Source organism: Chenopodium quinoa, unplaced genomic scaffold (genome assembly GCF_001683475.1).
Source record: "Chenopodium quinoa cultivar QQ74 unplaced genomic scaffold, ASM168347v1, whole genome shotgun sequence".
NCBI lineage: Eukaryota > Viridiplantae > Streptophyta > Magnoliopsida > Caryophyllales > Amaranthaceae > Chenopodium > Chenopodium quinoa.
Genome location: NW_018742287.1, coordinates 2,590,787 through 2,614,664, shown reverse-complemented (window position 1 = coordinate 2,614,664; position 23,878 = coordinate 2,590,787). Strand labels below are relative to the sequence as shown.

At 43.6% G+C, this 23,878-nt stretch overlaps 1 protein-coding gene across 1 annotated transcript; it reads left to right on the top strand.

Moving 5' to 3' along the window:
• The first annotated feature begins 15,899 nt into the window (after window positions 1-15,899).
• On the top strand, window positions 15,900-23,771 carry LOC110685443 (perakine reductase-like). Its single transcript, XM_021861969.1, has 7 exons — window positions 15,900-16,101; window positions 21,223-21,393; window positions 21,808-22,011; window positions 22,105-22,277; window positions 22,439-22,535; window positions 22,919-23,072; window positions 23,383-23,771. The coding sequence occupies exons 1-7, from the start codon at window positions 16,033-16,035 to the stop codon at window positions 23,556-23,558; spliced, it is 1,044 nt and encodes a 347-aa protein (XP_021717661.1). The 5' UTR covers window positions 15,900-16,032; the 3' UTR covers window positions 23,559-23,771.
• Window positions 23,772-23,878: the final 107 nt, after the last annotated feature.

Below are 23,878 nucleotides of genomic sequence, written 5' to 3'. Positions count from 1 at the left end.
ATCGGACTCATGTAGGCTAACCTGATGATACTCGAAGAATGCATCTAAGAAACTGAGCATAACATGTCCCAATGTTAAATCCACCAATCTGTTTATCCATGGTAACGGGTAGCAGTCTTTAGGACAGGCCCTATTCAGATCTGTGAAGTCCACACACATCTGCCACTATTCTGTCGACTTTTTTACCATGACGACATTCGCTAACCACTCTGGATATGTACAAGGTTCAATAAACCCTATTTCTAGAAGCTTGTTAACTTCTACTTGTAGTGCTTCGATCTTTTTCGTTAAGAAGTTTCTTTTCTTTTGTCTTACAGGCCTGAACTTCCTATCGATATTGAGCCTATGCACCATGACATCTGGATGAATTCCCGACATCTCATCGGCCGAAAAGGCGAATACATATGAATTTTCTCGTAGCAAATTAATCAAGTTACATCTCATGTCTACATTCATATCAGACCCCACTCTCACAGTTCTTCCTGGGACATTCTATTGCAGCTCAACTTCTACTATTTCTCCTTCTAGGGACGGGTGAGGCACGGATACTGGCCTAGTATCAAAGTTTTCCATTGACAAGTCATGAACTGACGGCTCCCAGTCCCTTTTCTGATTATCCTGGGTAGGCACCTCTCTTGTCGGTTGTTTTAGCGCCGTTATGTGACATTACTTTGCCATTTCCTGACTACCATGCACTTGTTCCACACATGCGTCATTTGAGACGTAGGCCATAGTAAGGTGGTATGTTGACACTACAGCTTGTATATCATGAACCAGGGGCCTACTAATAACTGCATTATATGCCTATGGAACAGCAACTACTATGAACTCATCCATAACGTCCCTTGCTGTCAGACCTTCTCCAACTCGAATAGGTAGAACAATACTACCTTCTGGCCTAACAGTTGAGCCGTTAAACCCAATGACAAGGTATGAAACCCTCTTTAAGTACTGTCTGCCTGTAAACATGGCATCAAATGCTTTCATAATCAATATATTAGCAGAACTCCCTCCATCAACCAGAATTCTATTTATCTTTGCCCCGTTAATCAGTAGTATCAACACCAACGGGTCATCATGGAAAACCAACTCCCTTAGCATCCTCCTCCGTAAAGGTTATGCGGGGAATCTTTGACGGCCGGGGGCGCTCATTTGCATCCAGGGCATTAACTACGTGTCGATGCTCTGATAGGCTCTTCCTTGCACCACTAATTGATCCTCCATGCACTAGCCCTCCAGTAATAACATCCACAACTATATTCCTCGCTGAGGATGACGGAGTCTGTCTTCCATCACCCTGTCGATTAACCTCGGCTGGGTGCTTGTCGTTCCTTTGATCTTGCTGTCGGTATTCTAACTGTCGGAGAGCTTACATTTGTTGCCGGCTTGCCTCGAGATGTGATTGATATTGAGTGAGGTGTCCCCTTCTGATTAGATCTTTTATGTTTTCTTTTAACTGTATGCAACCCTCGGTGTAATGACCGACATCCCGATGAAACATGCAATATCTCTTCGTATCCCTTCCTCTTGACTTCATCGGTGTCGACTTAAACCAATCTTCTCTATGTTTGTTAATATGCTATATTGTTGCCCGCAACGCATTTAGTGGGGTGTGAGTACTAAATCGCATAGGTCCTTTCATGACCCTACAATCATGACGACTTTCGCCTCCTCTTATCGAGCCTTGCTGTCTAGCTAGGTCTACCACCCCTAGGCACACTGTTATCATCTTGGAGTTGATTTTTCACTTTGCACAAGGGAGAGAGAGAGAAAGAAAGAGGAAAAGATGATCATACCTCTGATGCGTGTTTTCCACTTAGCACAAACATGAACTCACGAACGGAGAAAGGGCCTCAAACGCGACCCCTCCAACGTAGTCCACCCACGCGCCTAAACTTGGCTAATATTACCGGCTAGAGCAATATTAACACTACTAAACAAGAGGGTCTCTTTATAAGGTTTTTCTTAATAGAGATGCCTTTTATAGAGTTCAACTCTTGCAAAGAATTCCCAAGGGAGGCCTTGGGTATTTATAGGAGAAGCATATCCATCCCCTTGATTTCCAATCAATGTGGGACTTTTGCAAAGTTGAGAAAAGCTAGTATTTAATTTAATTCTAAAATAAATTAAATAGTTAGAACAAATAGTCAAGCAACAAGTGGTAATCACATGGGAGTGGTTAGGTGAGGACCACAAGGAGAGTCGCATGGCCTCCTTGTTCCCCGAGGCACCAAACTCACCAATCACAATAGCCCATGACCGGTCAACACCCTTGGGCACCAAGGTATGACCGGTCAAGGCCGTTTGACTTGGCATGGGTTTGCTAGCCATATCGCAAGCCCACTCGACTGGGCTGCTCTTGTGCGCTGCTCGGCATGGGCCTACCAGCACGCTCCGCAAGCCCACGGGAGCTGCTAGGCTGTTGTGCGCTGCTCGGCTGCCATGCCTAGCTTGCTAGCAGGCCTCGCTAGCCACAGCTCACTGCGAGCTTGCTGGCGTGTCGTACTAGCAGGCCTACTGCGAGCTGCCAGCATGTGGGCTTCCTAGCCACGCCACGCTGCTACTTCTCTTACAAGCCCGCACGCCCTTACAGGCTGTCGGTGCTTGTGGCAGCTAGCCTAGCCCTCGTACGGCTAGGCCGATACGAGGTTAAGGTTATGCACTTTGACTTTATGATTCGTTGTTTTACTTATTTGTACGTCTCGTTAATTCCTAGAATTTAACTCGACGTTCGGGTTCGACGCTCCAAGCTCGGAATCCGACGTCGGAATACGTATCCTCTAGTTTGACGTATTAATGTCTTCGGCTTAATTCGTCACCTTAGTTTGGTAGCACGCTTGGGTGTGACCCGTTGGGTTCAGTAAAAGGAAAGTTGTGGGATTAATATAATTAATCTCACTGATCAGAGATGGCCTCTAGCCCGACATTCCGATCACTTGACTTCACTAAATAATTAACTCCGTAATTAATTCCGAACCCACTATCGGAATAATACACTTGTTCGAAGGACACCAATCCTTTCAGGTAACGCTTAAACTCATAATTGTTTAAGCCATTCATCAATGCCATAACTGTTATCTCTTGCTATAATTATGGGATGGTGTTCGCCTTATTATTGAACCGTCTGATATAGTCCCTTAAAGACTCATCCGGTCTCTGAACCACTGCCATTAACACTCTTGAAGTCCTCTGGCATGCACTGTTGTTTATATACTGCCCGAGAAACATTTTTGTCAGTTGTCGTAACTTCCAACCGATCCGTGTTAAGGTTAGAGAACCAATCTAATGCCGCCCCAATCAAGGTTGTTGGGAGGACTTTACACCAGACGACATCAGAGTTGGTATACATCATGTGTCCCTCATAAGAGGATATGTACCTTCTAGGATCACCCTTCCTATCATACTTGCATGTCGGAATTTTAACCTTTTCAATCAGTTGATCAAGAATTTCCTGAGTAAACAGTGAAGCCCTAGGTATTTTAACGGCTCGTGTTAGGTGTTGCCTTGTGCTTACAGTGGTTGTTTGCCTTTGAGACCTTGATTCATCAATATAACTAGAAGACTACCCTTATGTTCCCTTGTCGGATGAATACAACCTTGCCTGTGACGGTTCCCGGGTTTGATACCTTTGGGAGTTTGCAGCATCATTAAATGGACTCTCCAAATTGACTATCGGCACCTCCTGTGCCTGCCTCGCTCTAGTCTGCCCAGTAGTCATACCTCCTGCTTCCTTACTTTTCTTGTTCATGGCTCTCATTACCCTTGCCATTGTCTCTAATTCCTCCGGGGTAAATTCGGCCATGGGATCAGGTATATCGGCGTTTTCCCACTTAGGGGTTAAGGGCATGTTAAACTGATTTTCAGTTATAGTATGGGTTTCATCCTTTATTATAACATCTGGGATGCCAATGTTATTACCGGTACACGTATTCAAGTTACCAACTTTTGAAGATTTATTATTGTTTATCGTTATATCACTGTTTTCGGCCATAATTCAATTGTGTTAGGTTCTTAGGCGACAGAACTAATCACTATCCCCTCCTTCTAGCTCCAATTGTTCTAGATGTATGTATTCCGATAACCCGTATCCAGGTTCCTCAAAGACTCTATTATCTAGCCCAGTACCTACACAATCAATGTAAGTTATTAACTAACCCCCGGGGTGAGTCCAGAGATAACCATTCGGATGGTAAAGTCAGTGATGACTCAAGAAGAAGAAGAAGATAGAAGAATGATAAGAAGAGAAGAAAGAAAAAGAGAGAGAGAAATTATTTGTGACCTTTCAAATGAAGAAATGGGTGGCTATTTATAGGAAAACTACCTGCCAGGTGGCTGCATGCCATGCATTTGGTTAGTTACCACGTGTTAATAGCTGCCAGCCACGTCAGTATTGAGCAGGAATAAAATATGCCGATATGATGTGTAAGTTGTTATGTTTAATCAGTATCCAGGGGTTGACCTTGTTTAGGGTAAAAATACCCTGTCCACGTGGTCTAATAGCATGCTGACACGTGTTAGCCTCAGAGAGACCCAAGGGGATCCAATCCTCTACTTACACGTGGCACCTTAACCCTAAAAGGGGAACTGATCCCCTTCCACTATAAATAGAGGAAAATCCTCATTTATTATACATTCATAAATATACACACAAAACCCGAGCAATATTAATTGCAGAATTCTCTGTGAATCAGAGAGAAAAACCTTTACATTCCGCACTTTATTACATCCGGAAACGTTCTACCTTGATCGTCGGAGGCGGAACTCCACCCAACCAGAGTTTCCGTTGTTTTATAGGTACGAACAGTCAACGCGCATTCTCGGAATTGTAACTCTCCCGAGGGACTTCAAAAACCCCGAAACATTTCGCGCCGTCTGTGGGGAGAGTACTTCCGAGATGCCATCCGAATCTGTACCGCCTGTTGAGGGCAAACAACCTATGGCTGAGACTGAGGTCAACACGGACCAAGATAGTGGTGACGACTTCGAGGTTGACACATACGTGGCCCAAGACGGGTCATTCAGAACTAGACGCACCTGTTCCAAGGAAACAAGGGAACGGGGTGAAGACAAAGCTGGTCCTAGCAGCCCAACCGTCAAGTCGGCTGGGCGACCCTAGGCGGCTAAGGGTGCTGCCCCCGTAACTAGAGACGAGCTCATGAAATTCATGACGATTTTCAAAGGGGAGATCAAGGACATAATAAAAAAGTCAACTGGCACCAACAAGGATCAGTCGGCCAAGAAGCCTTCTCCCTCCGGGAAGAAGCATGTCAAAGATCGTGTGCCTACTCCTCACCCTAAACCAAAGGGGGTGGACGGGCCCCTGATCGACCCATCCAAACTTCGTTTCCCTGAATCAAGGCAAAGGAAGGCCATCCGGCAAGTTCAGCCGGATGGGTCAAAAAAGACTTACGCAGATGCCTGGATGTTCATCCAGGAGAAGAGAAGTCAACAATTGTTTGAGTCGGCCTCAACGTCGACTTACCCAGACAGTTTTCGGAACACTTCAGTGAAGTATTTGGATACAAACCGAGAGAGTCAGTCACGCGGCATGTCCGCACGTACTGGCCCTCAAATTATCCAGCCGGCTCCGTATGTGCCCCAACAGCCATACATGTCGTATGGATCGCCATACATGCAGCCGGCCCTCTTTGGGGGTCAAGCGGGACAGCAGGTCTAGCCCATGGACTGGCAGCTCCAGCTGCTAAACCTTGGGGAACAGCCGTCGGCGTTCTCTCAGGAGATAACCGAGGCGGCTCAGCCGGCCAAGGTTAAGAACGTGTTGGTTGGTACTTATGATGGTACCACCAACCCGAAAGACCACCTAATGGCTTACACCAACCTCATGCACTTATAGGGGTTGGATGATGCCGCCTGGTGCCGATTCTTCCTGGCAACATTGAAGGGCATAACCCAACGATGGTTTAGCAATCTGCTAGCCGGATGCATCAACAACTTCAAGACGCTATCATACATGTTCGCGTCTAACTTCTCCATAAACATCCCTGCCAAAAAGACAAGTCTCTACTTGGGGGCTATTCAACATGGAGATAAGGAAGGACTAAGGTCCTAAGTCAGGCGGTTCAATCTCATGAGAATTCAAATCCAAGGACTGTCTGACAAAGTTGCCTATACAGACTTCTTCAAGGGTCTGAAGGACGGGTCAACCTTTAAGTTCGACCTAGTCAGAAAGAGGGTTGCTACCCTCCAAGAGGCATTGATGGAAGCCGAAGCCTACATACAGGAGACGGAGCTCTGTGCCATCAAGCACTCGTCGAACCCTAAAAAATCCGACAGAAAAAAAAGAGACAGTCTGCTCAGCCGGCTAAAAAAGAAGAGAGCAAGAAAAGAAAAGAAGTCCGGGTGGCAGACCATTCTGGTCAGCCGTCCCAGAAGAAAAAGAGAGAGTTGAAGCCGTATGTCCCCAAGTACGAGTTTAACAAGGACTGCTCCTCCATCCTCATGGACATAAAAGACCGGTTGACCATTGAAAAACCGGCAGCAATGAAGAGTCCCATCAGAAGTCAGGACAAGAGCAAGTACTGTCACTTCCATGAGGATATAGGCCATGACACCAATGGCTGCTATAGCCTCAGGCGGCTACTGGACCGTCTAGCTGATGAGGGGGCTTTGAAGTCCTATATGCTGAAGTCTAAGGGTAATCCCAAAAAAACAATGGACAACCATCCACAAAGCTGGCTATGAGCTTTGACACTGATGAAGAGCAAATCTTTACCATAGCAGGTGGCTTCGCGGGAGGGGATCCTACAATTCGGGGTACCAAGGACAGCATCAGAAGTTGGTCAACTCAGTTGATGAGGGCCAGGCGTCGAAAGACACCTTCCTTGAGGTCCTCATCTCTAAGAAGGATCGGGGCAAGGTCAGGCGGCCTCATGATGACCCTATTATCATTGAATGCAAGGTTGTCAACCCAACGAGTGGACCAGATCCTTATTGATACCGGGAGCTCGTCTGAATTTATAAGTTATCAGTGCTTGGTGAAGCTCGAGTACTAGCCTAGCAGCATGCACAAGGCTTCTCACTCCTTAGTTGGCTTTGGAGGAGGGGTAGTGCATCCGGTAGGGAGGATTGACCTACCCATCTGGCTAGGAGAAAAGGGGGAGGGACGGCACATGGTTGTCAAGTTCTTGGTGGTCGAGGAATTGACCGCCTATAATCTGATTTTGGGTCGTCCAACCCTCAAGGAGTCCAAGGCATTCATCATCCCATCCCTCATGCTGATCAAATTTGAAAGGGATGATGGGTTAGTGGGTTCCCTGAATGGGGATCAGAAGACGGTAAGGGAGTGTTATCTCACAAACGTCAAGCCTACTGTAGCCGCAGTCGGCCAAGGCGAGGAACCCATCGACCTTGATGACTTCAAGGAAGCCGCACCTGCTCCCAAAGCAGCCGGCAAAAAGAGAAAGGCAGACCACCTGGTGGCCGTAAAAAAAGTGAAGCAATAGAAATCACTAATCGGGGAATGGTCAGATGATCTCCGTCCCCAGCCGGCTGGTGAAAATATTGACATTGTCCTAGATGACAGCCGTCCGGAACGAACCGTTAAAGTGGGGACGGTTGCTTTTGCCAAGTTGGGTGAAGAGTTGCACCAACTACTGAAGGAATTCAAAGACATTTTTGCCTTTGAAGTAGAAGAGATGCCAAGCACCAGCCCGGATCTCGCTGTCCACAAACTCGCCGTGGATCCAAAAAAGAAGTCGGTTAGGCAAAAGAAAATGAACCACGGCGAGGAAAGATCTCATGCGGCAGCCGCCGAGGTTAAGAAGCTGCTAGATGCTGGGTTCATTCGGCAATGCTACTACCCGAATTGGGTAGCAAACGTTGTCCTCGTAAAAAAGCGGAATGGCACCTGGCGGATGTGTGTTGATTACACAGATCTGAACAAGGCATCTCCAAAGGATAGCTATCCACTACCAAAGATCGACAGTCTGGTCGACTCTACAGCCGGTCATGCCTTGATGAGCTTCATGGACGCCTATTTAGGCTTCCATCAGATACCCTTGTGGAAAAAAGATCAAGAGAAGACGACATTCGTCAAAGATCAAGGGTTATTCTGCTATACGGTGACGCCGTTTGGGCTGAAAAATGCGCCTGCTACCTTCCAACGGATGATTAATACGGTCTTCATTAATCCAATTGGGAGGAATGTAGAGGCATACATTGATGACATGATAGTCAAATCTAAGCTCCAGGCGGATCACCTTGCTGACCTCCGAGAAACCTTCACCACCCACAGGCGGCACAAAGTCATGCTTAATCCCAAAAAGTGTGTCTTTGGTGTTGAGTCTAGGAAGTTTCTCGGATTTTTAATAGATCAAAGGGGGATAGAGGCCAACCTGGAAAAGGTACAGGCGGTAATTGACATGAAGTCACCCCGCACTGTCAAGGAAGTCCAAAAACTTATCAGTTGTCTGGCGGCATTGGGGAGATTCTTCAACCGGTCAGGCGACAAGTGCCTCTACTTCTTCCAAGCAATCAAAAAGAAGACTAGATTTGAATGGGGGGAAAATGCTGAGGCAGCATTTAAGAAATTGAAAGAACATCTCCACTCATTGCCACAGCTAGTCAGCCCTCTAGCTAGAGAGGTTCTCTATATGTATTTGGCCGTCTCAGATCATGCCCTCAGTGTCGTTCTCCTAGCTGAGAGAGACGGCATACAGCTCCCGGTCTATTTCATTAGCCATGTTCTTCGAAATGTTGAGGTGCGGTACCCCTTGGTTGAAAATTTTGGTCTCGCCCTATTCATGGCAGTCAAGAAGTTGAAACCATACTTCTTGGCGCATCCAGTGGTGGTCTACATAGACCAACCCCTCAAGCGGCCTATGACAACCTTGGAGTCATCTGGAATAATGCTCAAGTGGGCTATTGAAATGCAAAGTCTGCAAATCACCTTCGAACCTAGAAAGGCAGTGAAGGGTCAGGCATTCGCCGACTTCATTGTGGAAATGACAAGGCCGGCTTAGCCAGAAAATGTTGATCAGGTCTGGAAGGTTTATGTAGACGGGGGCTCTACTATTAATGGTTGTGGTGTAGGCGTAATTTGCAAGTCTTCGGAAGGGGACCAATATGAATATGCACTACGGTTCAAGTTCCAAGCCTCGAATAATGAGGCGGAGTATGAGGCCCTGCTAGCCGGTATCTGTATGTGTAAGGCGGCAGGGGCAAGAAAGGTTGATGCCTACTCAGATTTTCAGTTGATCGTTAGCCAATACCATGGTGACTATGAGGCCACCCATCCGGCTATGATCAAGTATCTGCAGGCAGTCAAAGATGAGGCCAGGACACTTAACGAATTTCATCTAAGTCGGGTGCCTAGGTCAAAAAATAATCAGGCTTTGATGCACTGCCTAAGTTGGCATCATTCGCCACTTGTGATGCGCCTAGGTCAGTCTTTTGGGAAGTCATGGAAAAGAGAAACATAGAACATGATCCCATTGGAGTTCTTGACCGAAGCTCTACCTGGATGGATGACATCCGGGCTTATTTAGCAGACGACACTTTGCCGGACGCCCCTTCAAAAGCGGCTGCATTCAAAAAGCGAGCCTCATGTTTTGAGATCTACAAGGGAGAACTCTTCAGGAAGGGTTACCTCCAGCCACTGCTGAAATGTGTTACAGCAGAAAGGCGGAAAGAAGTTCTAGAGGATCTGCACTTAAGCTTTTATGTATCACATATAGGCGGCAGAACTCTAGTAAAAAGGGCCATGCGCCAAGGCTACTTTTGGCCCACTCTTGAGGTAGACGCCATGGAAATGGTGAAGAGGTGTGATAAGTGTCAAAAATTTGGCCGGCTCATACACCGTCCGGCTACTGATTTGACGACTATCTATAGCCCGGTTCCATTTGCAAAATGGGGCATGGACATCCAGGGCCCATATACGCCTGCTACAGGCGGACGGAGGTACATCCTGGTTGCTGTAGATTACTTCACCAAATGGGTTGAGGCAGAGGCGGTCAAGGGCATTAAGACAAAGGATGTCATCTCCTTCATCTGGAGAAACATCATCACCAATAGCTGGTTGGGAGATTAAGGGATCTCATCTAGAGAAACATCATCACCAATAGCTGGTTGCTGTAGATTAAGGGCATTAAGACAAAGGATGTCATCTCCTTCATCTGGACAAAGGATGTTTGGGGTACATATGTCTATGGACTTTGACAATGGCCCTCAGTTTGAAACGCCTACCCTCAATAGCTGGTTGGGAGATTAAGGGATCTCACATTGTTTTGCATCAGTCGGTCGTCCCCAAGCAAATGGCCAAGTTGAAGCCTTCAACAAGCTCATCTCAGACGGCATTAAGAAGAAAATTTAAAGGGTTGCCGATCTATGGGTGGATGAGTTGCCTCATGTCCTATGGGCCATCAAAACAACTAAAAAAGGGGCAACGGTGAAATCCTGTTTCTCATGACATACGGCACTAAAGTCGTCCTTCCAATTGAACTTTATGAGCCAACACTTCGAATCATGCTCTATGATGAAGGGGCAAATTGGGAGGCCATGCGTCTAGCATTGGATTCACTTCCACAGCGCAGGGGCAATGTCGCCTTGCATCATGAGATATATTGTCTGAGAATGACGAGAGCCTACAACAAAAGAGTACACAAACGGCCCCAAAAAGTGGGGGACTTTGTGTTACGAAAAATGGAGGCGACCGGTAGGGAAAATGAGCAAGGAAAGCTGACTCCTAATTGGGAGGGCCCCTACCGGATTTTTGAAAAGTTAGAGGCGCGCCTGGAAACTGCAGACGGCAGGCAGCTAGCTAGAACCTGGAATGTAGATAACTTGAAAAAGTACTACTTCTAAGGACTTGTAAATTTTTGTAAATAGAGTAAATTAATGAAAAATGCTTTATTTCCATTGTCTTTTGTACAAAGTCCCATCTGTGCAATGCAAAACCGGGCAACCGTCTGCTCTAAACTGAGTAGACGTAGGCTAAGTATCAAACTTAGCTATTCATAAGGCCAATTGCCGGATATATTTTAAACCGCCTGCTCCAACATGAGCAGGCAACAGGCGACGCCCAATTGGGTGAATTCGTCGAAGAGAGCATCTCCCATTTGGGTGGTACATTGTTCTATAAATAATAACTCAAACGGCTTTAACCGACTGTCTAGGTTAAAGATAACGCATGGTTGTTTGAATGATCAATTGAAACCAAGATACAACCGCTGTTGCTTCAAAACAACACAGACGATAATTCAAATCTTGGTCAAATGTAGCCAGTCTTTGCTCAAAAGCATTACAACCGGTTACAAACTTGAATTACGCAAGGTCAAGACCTTAGCATTTAATCCATAACTTGGTTAGGATACATACATTCGACCAATGGCCGCCTGCATACCAACAAACGGCAATGACGGATACCCAAAGGGTAACCCGCAGCCGGTTAAACGAATAATCTAGGTTGGCCCTAGCCGGCACCGTCTGCTAATCCAACTTAGAATAATTCTACTTCTTTAAATACGGTCAATGACCGCCTATCTATCTGTCCGGACGCTTATTTGGATGGCTGCCTCCTTAGAGTTTCATAAAATTAAGCAAACAACCGTTCAGAGGCAGGCAAAGCCAATGCACCCGGCATACCGCACGTATCGAATCAAATTGCAAAAAGAAAAAGATTTGTACGAGCGAAAATTGCAAAAATTGAAGCAAATAATATCAAAGGCAAACCCGACTCAATCGACAAAATATATTGATAAAGTAATTGTCAGCCGGACCTATGTTCGGGGAAGGAGATACATCTAAACTACACGGCTCGCAGGCCGGAAGTAGAAAGAAAGAGAAACAAATAAAGCTATTGATGCTGCTATTGCTGATGCTGAGACGGCTGACCCTGGCCAACAGGAGGAGCATCTTGAGTTTGCTGGGCTTAAGCTTCGTCAGCCCCACCCGGCATTTGATCTTCCGTTTGCTCCTTTTCCTCCTTGGCAATGCCGACCCATTCTTCAAAGGGAGTCGGCTTCTCAGTTCCGAGAACCTGGGCATCAAACACCTTAGTGGTGTATATGTACCGCATCCCCCAAGGCTTTGACATCAGCCTGGAGGTTTTTGACTTAGAGTTCAAAGTCGGCTACCTTCTTTTTAGTCGTATAAGCAGCAACCGTGAGCTCCTTGATTAGCTCCTCCTATTTCATCTCCCGGCTTTTAGTTTGGATTTCATACATTAGGGTGTTATATTGGGTAACATCAATAAGTTCGGTCCTTCTCTAGGCATCCCTTACCTCCTCTTGCTTTTTCCGCAAGGGGACCTTCATTCCGTCTACCCTCAACATCACCTGCAAAGTCAGCCGGAAAGGGGTTAGTTTTCAATTACGCAACAACCAGAAAAAGAATAAAATGGCACAAAAGCACCCCAACCGGTGAATTACCTCAACAAGCAGTGAGTTGATGCGGTCTATGTTGACCTGGTTTATACCCGGTACAGCCTCCTTTTCGGACCGCGTAAGGGTCCTCAACATTCTCTTAGCGTAATTTTGGAGATCCGGCCAAAGAGAAGAGGCATCTGCATCAATAGATTTATTGGTTAAGTACTGAGCATAGGCGGCACCTACATTCTGCCGGCTGCCTGAAGAATCCCTAGATTGGGTAGCTTGGGACTTGACTCGCATAGGCCCAAGCGGCAGGGGGGATCAAAGGTGAGAGTCGTACCTTGACTTTTAGGCTGAGGGGTCACTCCACCCCCAGCCGCATTGGAGCCGGATGCTACAGCAAGCACCTGGCTTGAGGGAACTTCAGGCTCCCTCGTTCTGACTTCAGTCGGCCCTGAGCTAAGGCCAAGATCTTTCAGGCTTTTGCCTGCTGAGGTAGGCCTCTCGGGAGCAGGCAGCCTTCCGGTAGAGGCAGGGTCACCCGGAACCCTTCTTGTTTTGGAAGCAGGCTGGGAGGGCTCCTCTCCCGGTCTCTTCAGCATTTGTCGTAGAGAACAAGGAACATTCTTGCTCCCCGTCTAAAAGAAAAACAACACAGCCGGTTAATATCAAAAATAAGTTTCAAACAATACAAACGGTAATTGAGCTCAACCGGCGCTTACCCCGTCATCTTTGGCCGCCAGTTGGGCCCTCTTTTTCTCCAGTTAATCCTTCCGGATCTCTGCAGCAGACTTAACCGGTGTCTTTTCAGGTGGCACCACTAATCCTTTCTCTGCAAGGAAGAAAAATCAAAAAGTTAAAATCCATTCAAGCATGATATAGACGGCATAGATTGCGGTTAACAATCAACATACGTCTGCTCCACATTGTGCTTAGGCCGCAGGCGGAAAGGAATGCCTCGTCCTTTAGCCAGTCCAGATGAGGGACCCAGTTTTTGGGGACAATGACTTCTGTCCCATCATCCAAAGGCAAGGAGGTCTTTTTGAAGAGACCCGTCTCCATGATTTGATCCTAAGCCTCCTCCGGTACTTTAGGAAGGGCACACTTTTTTCAAAGGAGAGTCGAGTGTGTGTTGCAGCGACGCAGACGGTGGTTTAGTTGCAGCGAGGGGGAAGAAACCATGTAAAACTTGCACTTCCAGCTGCTCTACTTAGACGGCTTGTCAAGCGTCATCATCATAAATTCCGGGTGCGTGGTCAATGTATACCACGCATTCTAGCCGCCTGGGGCACGGCTAAGGTAGTTCATATGTGCAAACGCCTCCCAACTAGGTGTTATGTGCTGCATCTCGCAGGCGGCTACGTATCCTAGTATATTCACCCAAGAGTTGGGTGTCAGCTGCCAGACGCCAAGGTCGTAACCCCTTAGAATGGTTTTTATTGTATTATGGAGGGGGAACCGAAGGCCGACTTTGAATGCCGTCTCATAGCAGCCGAAATAATCATCGTCATGATCTAGGTCGTCATCCTAAACGACGGATGCCTCTACAGGCAGCGCAACAATCTCCCATCCCTTCCCAACCGGGCACTTTTCCAAAAATGCGGGAAGGGTGGCATTTAGAGTGACCACATTCCGGGCGGTCATGTGCGCCTCTATTGGATTGTTGATAGAGGGCCACTTATATGCCTCCTCATCCTCTCGAGGGGCATCCGGTTCCATAGTTGACTCAGTAGAGTCTGATTGCAGGACGGTCTCTTTGCCGTCCGTACTCTCGGATTCGTCCAAGATATCATCTCCAGGCGATCCAGGTACGCCTAGCTGGTCATAAGGTACAAAGTCATCCGGAACTTCTGCTGAGCCGTCTGACTGGTATTCGGGGTCTACAGCGGTCTGTCTCGTCCGAGCCATTATGTCCTTCACATGAACAGAGACGGTCGTATTTGCAGAAGAGTAAGGGTGGTCCAAACACCCCCAGACGGCATACCCAGTCCTAGACTCAGCCGTATCCGGTGACTGGCTGACAACTGCCCTAGTTTGTGCCGTGTGTGTGTTGGTTGAGTCCATTATTCTTTACAAGCTATACAACCGGAAAAAGCACAAAAAAATTACAAGGGGTAGAGACGGTACCTTGAAGTTGTAAAAAATCTGAAAATGGTTGACTCCTTGAAGTCAGCAACCGGAAATCCTTTTTGTTGCTTGATGATACTCCAGACGGTATCCCGGATGTACCTCTTTGAAGAGCAACTGAATCTCACTGAAGACCCAGACGTTTTTCTGAAAATTTGCCTGAAGATACCCCAGACGATTGAGACCGGCTGTGGGTGTATTGGAAGCTAGAGAAAGGTCAAAGGGTTCTCAAGCGATCTGAAGGAAATTTGCTTGAAGATGCCCCTGTGACCGTCTGTGTGTATATTGAGAGCTAAGGGAAGGAATTTAAGTATGGTCAGACGGTTCGTATGAGCTTCGAGTAAAGAGTACTCAGACGGCGACCGGATGAGTGAAGAAAGAGGATGGTTTTGAATGAAATAGCAGGCGGTATCAGACCGTTCTCTCAGAAAATTCTCTCAAAAGCTAAAATTTACAAAGTGTGAAAATGAGAGGGGGAGGGTTTCTACTTATAAAAGAACCCAGAAGGCGAACCGTCACCCCCCTATTCAAATTCAAAATTCGAATTCAAAAAAAAAAAAAAAAAGAGAGGAGGGAAGGAAACGAACGTTACCTTCCCAGAATGTGACACCTGTCACAGGTGCCACGTGGCAAGCCACGTCACACCTATGAGGGGAAAATGTTTAGGGTAAAAATACCTTGTCCACGTGGTCCAATAGCATGCTGACACGTGTTAGCCTCAGAGAGACCCAAGGGGATCCAATCCTCTACTTACACGTGGCACCTTAACCCTAAAAGGGGAACTGATCCCCTTCCACTATAAATAGAGGAAAATCCTCATTTATTATACATTCATAAATATACACACAAAACCCGAGCAATATTAATTGCAGAATTCTCTGTGAATCAGAGAGAAAAACCTTTACATTCCGCACTTTATTACATCCGGAAACGTTCTAACTTGATCGTCGGAGGCGGAACTCCACCCAACCGGAGTTTCCGTGGTTTTGTAGGTACGGACGGTCAACGCGCATTCTCGGAATTGTAACTCTCCCGAGGGACTTCAAAAACCCCAAAACAGACTGACCCGAGTCCATATAACTTGATATCGGCACCGATACCATCCCATACACTGATGACAGGAAAAGATAGGAGCTAGTAAAATGTACTATTTGACAAAAATTTACTTGTATTGATAATGCTATTACTATTAATAATTTTGAGAAAGACTAATATTTTGATTTAAATGTCGTGCAGATGATAAAGAAAATCTTAGTAATATCTAAGCTAGTTTTTACTAATTGACTAATAGCAACAAATAGCAATGCCAAATTTTATTTATACGACTACATCAACGAACATGTATAATCAAAATGGAATAATTGAATGAAAACAGATGAAGCTTTCTATAAATTATCTAGACAGCTTTCTATAAATTATCTAGACATCATTATATATGTCAACCTTTTGGATTCTCATCTATAGCACTATATGATAAAGTGAGTGATTACTATAAGTTTTAGGTACAATATGTCTTATCTATCTTCCTTACCAAAGATTTATCTTAATCAACGCTTAATTTAGGGAGGAAATTCTCTGAATGAAAATGGAGCATTGCCACCAAACAACTTATGTGCCAAAGGTGAATTTAGGCAGCCAAGGATTAGAGGTAACCTTCTCTCATGCATAACTTATTCAACTGTTATCTAGCAATATTATGCTTTCTTGTTTTATTATTTTATATTTTTTAAAAAAAACATTTTATATTTTATTTTGTTTTTCCTTTGACATCACAATTTGTTTACTACTACTTTTATTTTATTCTACTGATTGATATTCCTGTTTAGCTAAATTGAGAAAATATTTATGTCTACTCAATTTAGATTTGAAGTTTTCTTAAACTTCCTACTTTTGTTCTAGAGGAAGATTCGATCCTCAACTAATTTGTCTTGATTATTAGTTTTTTTTTTTTTTCCCCTTGATTATTTTTCTTGATTATTAGTCTATTGTAATAGTCGCAATTTTTATTGGACATTTTGAATCATGGGAATGACGCAAGTGTAAAATAAAATCTCTCAAAGAATCGAATTATGAAAAATTGAATGAAATTTTAAGATTGAATTTATCAAAGCACATCTTTGGTAAATTTTATTCGCTTGAAAGATGAATTGGTTCCATAATTGTAATACAAGCAAGATTAGTTAGATTGGCTGTTTTTTTATTGAAAATGTTGATGTTTACATAGGTGAAATATTCACATTATACTTCCTCCATTACGCATTATGTGCAACATTTGTAAAAAAGGAAAACTACAAATTATGGACAACAAACTTTTTCTTTCTTTTTTGGTAAGTTCTTTTAAATGAAATTACTATAATACCCCCTGTTTAAGAACTAATAGCACTATTTTAGATACTAATTTAAATTAATTAGATTACTTAACATTAATAATTAAAAGGAAAAATTCATGGCAATAATCCGATCTTTAGCTCATTATTTTTTAATAATCCGACCTTTGGGGGTCTTTAATTTTTATTGGTCCCATTTGACCAGAAACCGGTAGAAGAGGTAATTTTTCTTTTTTTTTTAAGTTTAATTGACACGTGTCACAATTTGATTTGTCTAAATTTAAAAATAAAAAAAAATAAAAAATAAAAAAAAAAACCCACAGCCCTGCCACCACCTTCCCCACCACCCCTGCCACCATTCACGCAGCACCCCCAGCCCTCTCCTCCTCCCCTTCACGCAGCACCCCACAACCCTGCCACCACCTTCCCCATCACCCCTGCCACCAATCACGCAGCACCCCTCCAGCCCTCTCCTCCTCACTTTCACGCAGCAACCCCCCCCCAGCCTAGAAATCGGTCGGCATCCAGCTCACCCACCGCCGGCCGAGCCACCCGCAATTACTCCGACCTCCCCTTAACCGTCGCCCCACCCATCCAAACGAACCCTAACCCGCGAAAACCGCAACCAACCTCCACCTTCTCTCACCGCAAACCCTTCCCGACCACCGCAGCCCCGAAACCACCCTTACCATGTTTTCCGGCCCCCATAAACCGTATTCCCCCACCTAACACCACCAAATGGGCTGATGTGGTGGCATTGAGGGAGCAGGCTGTGCGTGAGGGAGATACGGGGGTGGGGTTGTTCGGTGCTGGTAGGGCAAGAGCAAGGGGAGAGGGAAGGGGAGGGAGGGGGAGAGGGAAGGGGAGGTAGGCAGGCGCGTCTGCCGGAGCAAGTACCGGCGGCAGGGGGCTGGCCTCGCTGGTGGCTGGACTGGCTCCCTGGTGGCTGGCTATTTAATTTTTTTTTTCTGGTTTTTTGTTTTTGTTTTTTTTTTTGACCAATCATAGGCCGACACGTGTCATGTAACCTGTTATAATAGGTTACATGACCGGTTGGGACCAATAAAAATTAAAGACCCCCAAAGGTCGGATTATTAAATAATAATCGAAAGGTCGAATTATTAAAAAAGAATGTGCTAAAGGTCGGATTATTGCCATGAATTTTTCCTAATTAAAAACCCCTTCTTTCCCCTGCCACCATTATCACCGACCACCACCATCATCACCGACCACCCACAAGAACCACCGTATCGACACCTTCGACACCAGATCACCGACACCTTCGACACCAAATCGAAACGAAAGAGAGAGAGAGAATTGGGTGTACGATTTCGCTGGTGGATTTCAGATCTAAGATCGCATATCTAAAGCCGGTGGATTTCGCTGGTACGGTTTCACGTTGTGGTGCTGGTGGATTTCGCTGGTACGGTTTCGCGTTTTCGTGGTAGATTTCGCTGGTGGTGGGGGTTTCAGGATTTCGCTGGTGGTTTCGCATTGTGGTGTTGGTGGTCGGGGTTTCGGGATTTCACTGGTGGATTTCGGAGTTTCTAGTGGTGGTCGGGGTTTCAAAGTTTCATTGGTGGAGTTTCTGGTAGTGGTCTTTTCTGGTGGTGGTGGTGGATTTGCGGGGTTTCTGGTGGTGGTCGGGGTTTCGGGATTTTGCTTGTGGAGTTTGTGGTGGTGGTCGTAGTCAGGATTTCGGAGTTTCTGGTGGTGGAGTTTCTGGTTGTGGTGCTGGTGATGGGGTTTCACGTGGAGTACCGATATAATAGTGGTGGTGGAGGGTGTTAGTTGGTGGTGATGTGGTGGATTATTAGTCATACCACTATATCTCCTGCACATAATCACTTACCCTTCAATCTTACTAATTAAGGCTTAATATCTTTTGTCTTGGAGTCCGTGTCAACCTATTTGTTGCAGATAATACGTAACGGAGGAAGTATATAAAATTTGTTCTTTGAGGGAATTTTTTTTTATTTTTCCGTATACTCCTATGGTCTCGAATATTTGCAACACTTGAATTTGCACATAATTATAGGAAAGATAGTGTGTGATACAGGAAAGTGAAAAAAAAACTATTACCCTCATTTTATAATTTTCGCAACATCTAATGTTTGCACAAGAATTAAGAAAGGGGAGAGAGTGTAAAAAGGTGGGTGGATGTAAGGAAAAAAAATGAATATAGTAAGCAAGTGTGTAAAAGGTAGGCAGGTGTAAGAAAATGATGAATAAAATCTAAGTGAGTGGAAAGAGATAAATATTATGGGTTAAGAGGTAAGGTGGTAAAAAAGGACTTTTAAAAATGAAATAAAATAAAGGAAATTTTGACTTTTGATACCACAAAAACACATCGTTTTCAATTTTGCTACTTCTCAAATTTTTTATTTTATTTTACTACCACCTAAAATCACATAATTTAAATTTCAGTACCACTTAACGGAATTCGTTAGAGTTCCGTTAAGTTTATTCAAAAAAAAAAAAAAAAAAACCAGCCACCCTCAACTGCCCCCCCTCTCGTCAGCCACCCTCCCCCCTGCCGGCGGCCAAAGCTTGGGCCAACGCCGGCGACTCCACCCCAATCTCTTTCCCCCAACTACGCAGCCACCCCCTCCCTTTTCCCCTACTTGCTGCCCCGACCCCCACCCCAAACCGGAAACCACCCCCCTCCCCATTCGCCCCACCGGAATCGGCCCCCCTCCCCATTCCCCCACCGAAATCGACCCCCCTCCCCTTCCCCTACCCTTTTCGGCCACCCTAAACGTTTTCGATCTCCAGCGACCCCTCGAAACCCCAACCACCCCACCCTCGGAACTCTCACCGTCGCCGGAATTGGGGTTATGGGGTAGGTTTGCATCGATTTTGGGGAGTGGCAGAGGAAGGGGAGATGCGGGCCAGGTGGTTGGGGGGTGGAGGGGGAGTGGCAGGGGAAGGGGAGATGTGGGCCAGGTGGCTGGGGGTGGAGGGGGAGTGGCAAGGGAAGGGGATTGGTGGCTGGGGAAGGAGGAGAGAGAGAGGCAGGGTTGAAGTGGGGCCCACAAACGGCAAAATTAACAACTTCCGTCAACTGGTAGCGAAGTTTAAAATATGTGATTTTTGGTGGTAGTAAAATAAAAAAAAATAAAAAATTGAGGGGTAGCAAAATTGAAAACGATGTGTTTTTGTGGTATCAAAAGTCAAAATTTCCTAAAATAAATACGTTCAACAAAAGTGGATACAAACGGAATGTGTTAAAAATATTATGAAACGAAGGCAATAATATGTAAGTAAAGTTTATTTTTGATTGTTTATAAGAGAAGGAAGCAACTAAAATTAGTGCAAGTGGGGTTAGTGTAAAAGATAAACAATAACAAATTAATACAAATAGGCTACTAAAAGAGAAAGAATATAAGGGCCACATGCCAATATGAAGTGTAAAATATATTGAGAATGGACAGAAGACAAGTGTTGCAAGTATTTAGGAACAGAGGCAAAATAATATTTTGGGAGGAATTCCAAAATCAATGAAGTATATAAACATGTGAATTTTTATAACAATGACAATTCAAAAGCGTGAAAATATAGTTTTCAATATACTTCATAAAGTAGTCCCCTTGTTTACCTTGAAATCTTTAAAGTAATCATCACGTAGTCATTAATTACAAAAATGTCACTGTTCATGCAAAAAATGAAGACAACCAATTGATACTTTATTGCCTGGGGTTTAGAGTGTCATAGTACTATCTCCCCTCAGGAGTTACTTACCTCATGGGAAGACTTCACTAACATATGATTAATTTATGTGCAAAATACCAAAATACCAGAATTTTCATAGGCAAATTACAAATGAAGTTGGTAAACAAGATCAATTCACTGACATTCAAATTCAAAGGCAAGCAGATTTGAGCTAGTAGATTACAACATAAACATATACATATACTTTCTTCAATGCACCAAATTACCAAATAAACTAAGCTAGACTAATCTATGCCTCTTAGCCTAGATATTAAGCGCTAGCACTGTGAAAAAGCTTGTATTAATTGCTAAGAGAAGTTATGTGATGTTGTTCCTCCTGATTCTGGCTTTGTTTCTACTTATAGACCCCTGGTCTGCTAGTTTTCACATTCATTCCCCTTTCCGGCAACTGTAGTCATGCCATATTAAGCACTCCAAGGCTGAAAAATAAATAAAAAAATGCCTGTAACAACTTAATTTTGGTTATAAGTTTATGATATGAAGTGATTCTTTTTTTTTTTTTTTTTTTTTCAATTTAGTCATCATCATGTACAGGAAGTTTTTGGGTTTTCAAGAGGAAATTTGAAAAGAATAAAAACACATGAGATTGGACTCTTTGACTCTACTACACATGGTGATAGTTTGATACTCATTTTTAGTTGCAGATTTTGGATTAGGGTTACAATGAAAAGAATGAGATCATGTTTGACAAGATACGTTATGTATGTTAGGTTTCTCGGGTAGGCTTTGGTTGCGGAGGACTGACTGGTGTATACAATTCACCTCTCCCACATGAAGAAGGAATTTCACTTATCAAGCAAGCATTTAATAGGGGAATCACATTCTTTGACACTTCAGATCTGTATGGTGATAACTACGACAATGAGATAATGGTTAGCAAGGTAACACTTCAGTTTACCTATTTTAAGCCTTATTCAAAGTACTACTGCTTGAGAAATGTTGCACACTTAATGAGTTAATTCCGATCATCAGGAATTCCAGTCATTAGTGTTTCTTTTCATTCGGAATTAATATCAAACTTATACTATGGTAATGAATTATGATAAGATTTTTCATAGTATGCCACTAATGAAACTAAGTGATAGGTAGGGAGATGATTTAGAGTTAACAACACTATTATAGAGTGTCTTTTAGTTATATCAAATCCTTTATAATGAGAGGTTCGGACAATGTGACAAGTTGATAACTAATTCACAATAAATGTAGTGTACCTTTTGATTCATCTCGCTAAACTCAGAGAAAGTTTCCTTTGTAATTTACATTTCAAATTTCAAAAATATATGTTGCATCTGCAGGCCTTGAAGCAGCTTCCTCGAGCAAAGATTCAATTAGCAACTAAATTTGGTTGCTTATGGTTGGAAAATGGACAATTTGGTGCAAAGGGTACCCCTGAATATGTTAGAAAAAGCTGTGAAGGTAGCCTTAAACGGCTTGGCGTAGATTACATTGATCTCTACTATCAACATCGTGTGGACACAACTGTGCCTATAGAACAGACTGTATGCTTCACTTTCTGTAGCTTTTGAATTCAATATATGTACGAAGCTTGTAGTTGATATTTAGTGGATGACCCAGATGAAAAAAAAATGCAGATGGGTGAGCTTAAGAATCTCGTAGAGGAAGGAAAGATCAGGTACATTGGATTATCTGAAGCTAGTGCAGACACTATCAGAAGAGCACACATTGTCTATCCTATAACTGCTGTGCAGATGGAGTATTCTCTCTGGTGTCGAGAAATAGAAGAAGATATAATTCCCCTTTGCAGGTTAGTTTATACGAGTGGCATATACTTCTTCCGTACAAAATAATCTGTCACATCATTTAATGTTATTACTCTCTAGTATGTTGCTGCAAGAACGATTGTTTTTCACTAGGTTGGTCGTAAAGTTGAGGGTTTGCAATAATGCATCACTCTCTTGAATCCAGGGAGCTTGGAATTGGTATAGTTACATATAGCCCTCTTGGACGCGGATTTTTCGGAGGAAAGGCTGTAGTTGAGAGTTTACATTCAGAAAGCTTTTTGGTAAGTAAATCCAAGGTGTTTCTGTCTGAGTTCAGAAACTATATCGTTTAGGATAAAGTCCTTATGTATCTGAGGAACCTAGCTGCTTATATAACCTAATTGGTAAAAAAAATTTGAGCCTCTATAGCCTCATTATGATGTATGCTGATTTAAAGTTTATTTCCGGTGCAAATGAACTCGACAAATAACTGATAGGTTATTTGTTTTACTATCCAAAATCAGTTATTTGTTTTACTATCCAAAAATATACATTTTTTTTTTTAATTTATGATAAAAAATTTTACATCTGTGGTCAGAATAATTTCTATTCCTATAAAGTAATTATGCTGTCAGATTTTTATACTCATGCTGTAGTACTGACTAGTTATATCCGTTCAACATAGAATGGACACCCGAGGTTCATTGGTGAGAACCTAGAGAAGAATAAGTTACTTTATAACCGCCTCGCTGCTTTATCAACAAGGCATTCTTGTTGCCCTGCACAGCTAGCTTTAGCTTGGTTATTTCATCAAGGAGATGACATAGTGCCAATACCAGGTACATTTTGCTTACTCTGTTGTACCATAGCATAACATAAAATAGAAACAGGTGTTTAATGAGTTCATTAGATCTCGGCCATAAGATCTCATTATATACTGATTCTGCTAAAATGTGATTTTGTATACATTTATTTGGTTTCAGTTTACTTCCTACGTACAATGTAAGTTGTCACATACCAACTTTGCATAACAAAGAATCACTCTATAAGACGTCTAGAGAAATTCGATCATGAAACCTTTAGTTAGGAATGGCAACAATTTTATGAACATGGTAAATGAGAGTAAATTCTTACTTTGATTTCTTTCAGGAACTACCAAACTGAAAAATCTTATCACCAATATAGAGTCACTGAAAGTAAAGTTAAGTACAGATGATCTGAAAGAAATTTCAGAAGCAATTCCAGTTAATGAGGTCAGTGGAGAGCGAGATCCAGACGTCCTGGCAAAGTTGTCTTACAAATTTGCTGATACCCCTGTTATATGATGCAACTCAATAGCTGGGTTTGGACTATAAATTAGCTATGCTGTGTATTTTCTTTGTCCACAAACGTTGAGCTTTGTAATTTGAGTGCACCATCCTCTAATTATGAAAGGTACAGGATTGGCAAAGAAAAATGTATACTATAATACCACTTCCTGTTCCCAAACTAAAAGCATAATTAATAAATTTTAGGGTCAAGCAGTGTATGCAATAATAAAGGCCATTTTCTTAATTTTCAGCTGTTGTTATATTGCGGCATACGAATTATAGATTTTTTTTAGCAAATTGAACTACCCAGCAGTCGATTGTAAAACTAGGCCTTG

Coding starts and splice junctions, on each gene's coding strand:
- LOC110685443 (XM_021861969.1), top strand. CDS start 16,033: ATGAAAATGGAGCATTGCCACCAAACAACTTATGTGCCAAAGGTGAAT. Junction 16,102..21,222: donor TAGGCAGCCAAGGATTAGAG/GTAACCTTCTCT, acceptor TATGTATGTTAG/GTTTCTCGGGTAGGCTTTGG. Junction 22,278..22,438: donor GATATAATTCCCCTTTGCAG/GTTAGTTTATAC, acceptor TCTTGAATCCAG/GGAGCTTGGAATTGGTATAG.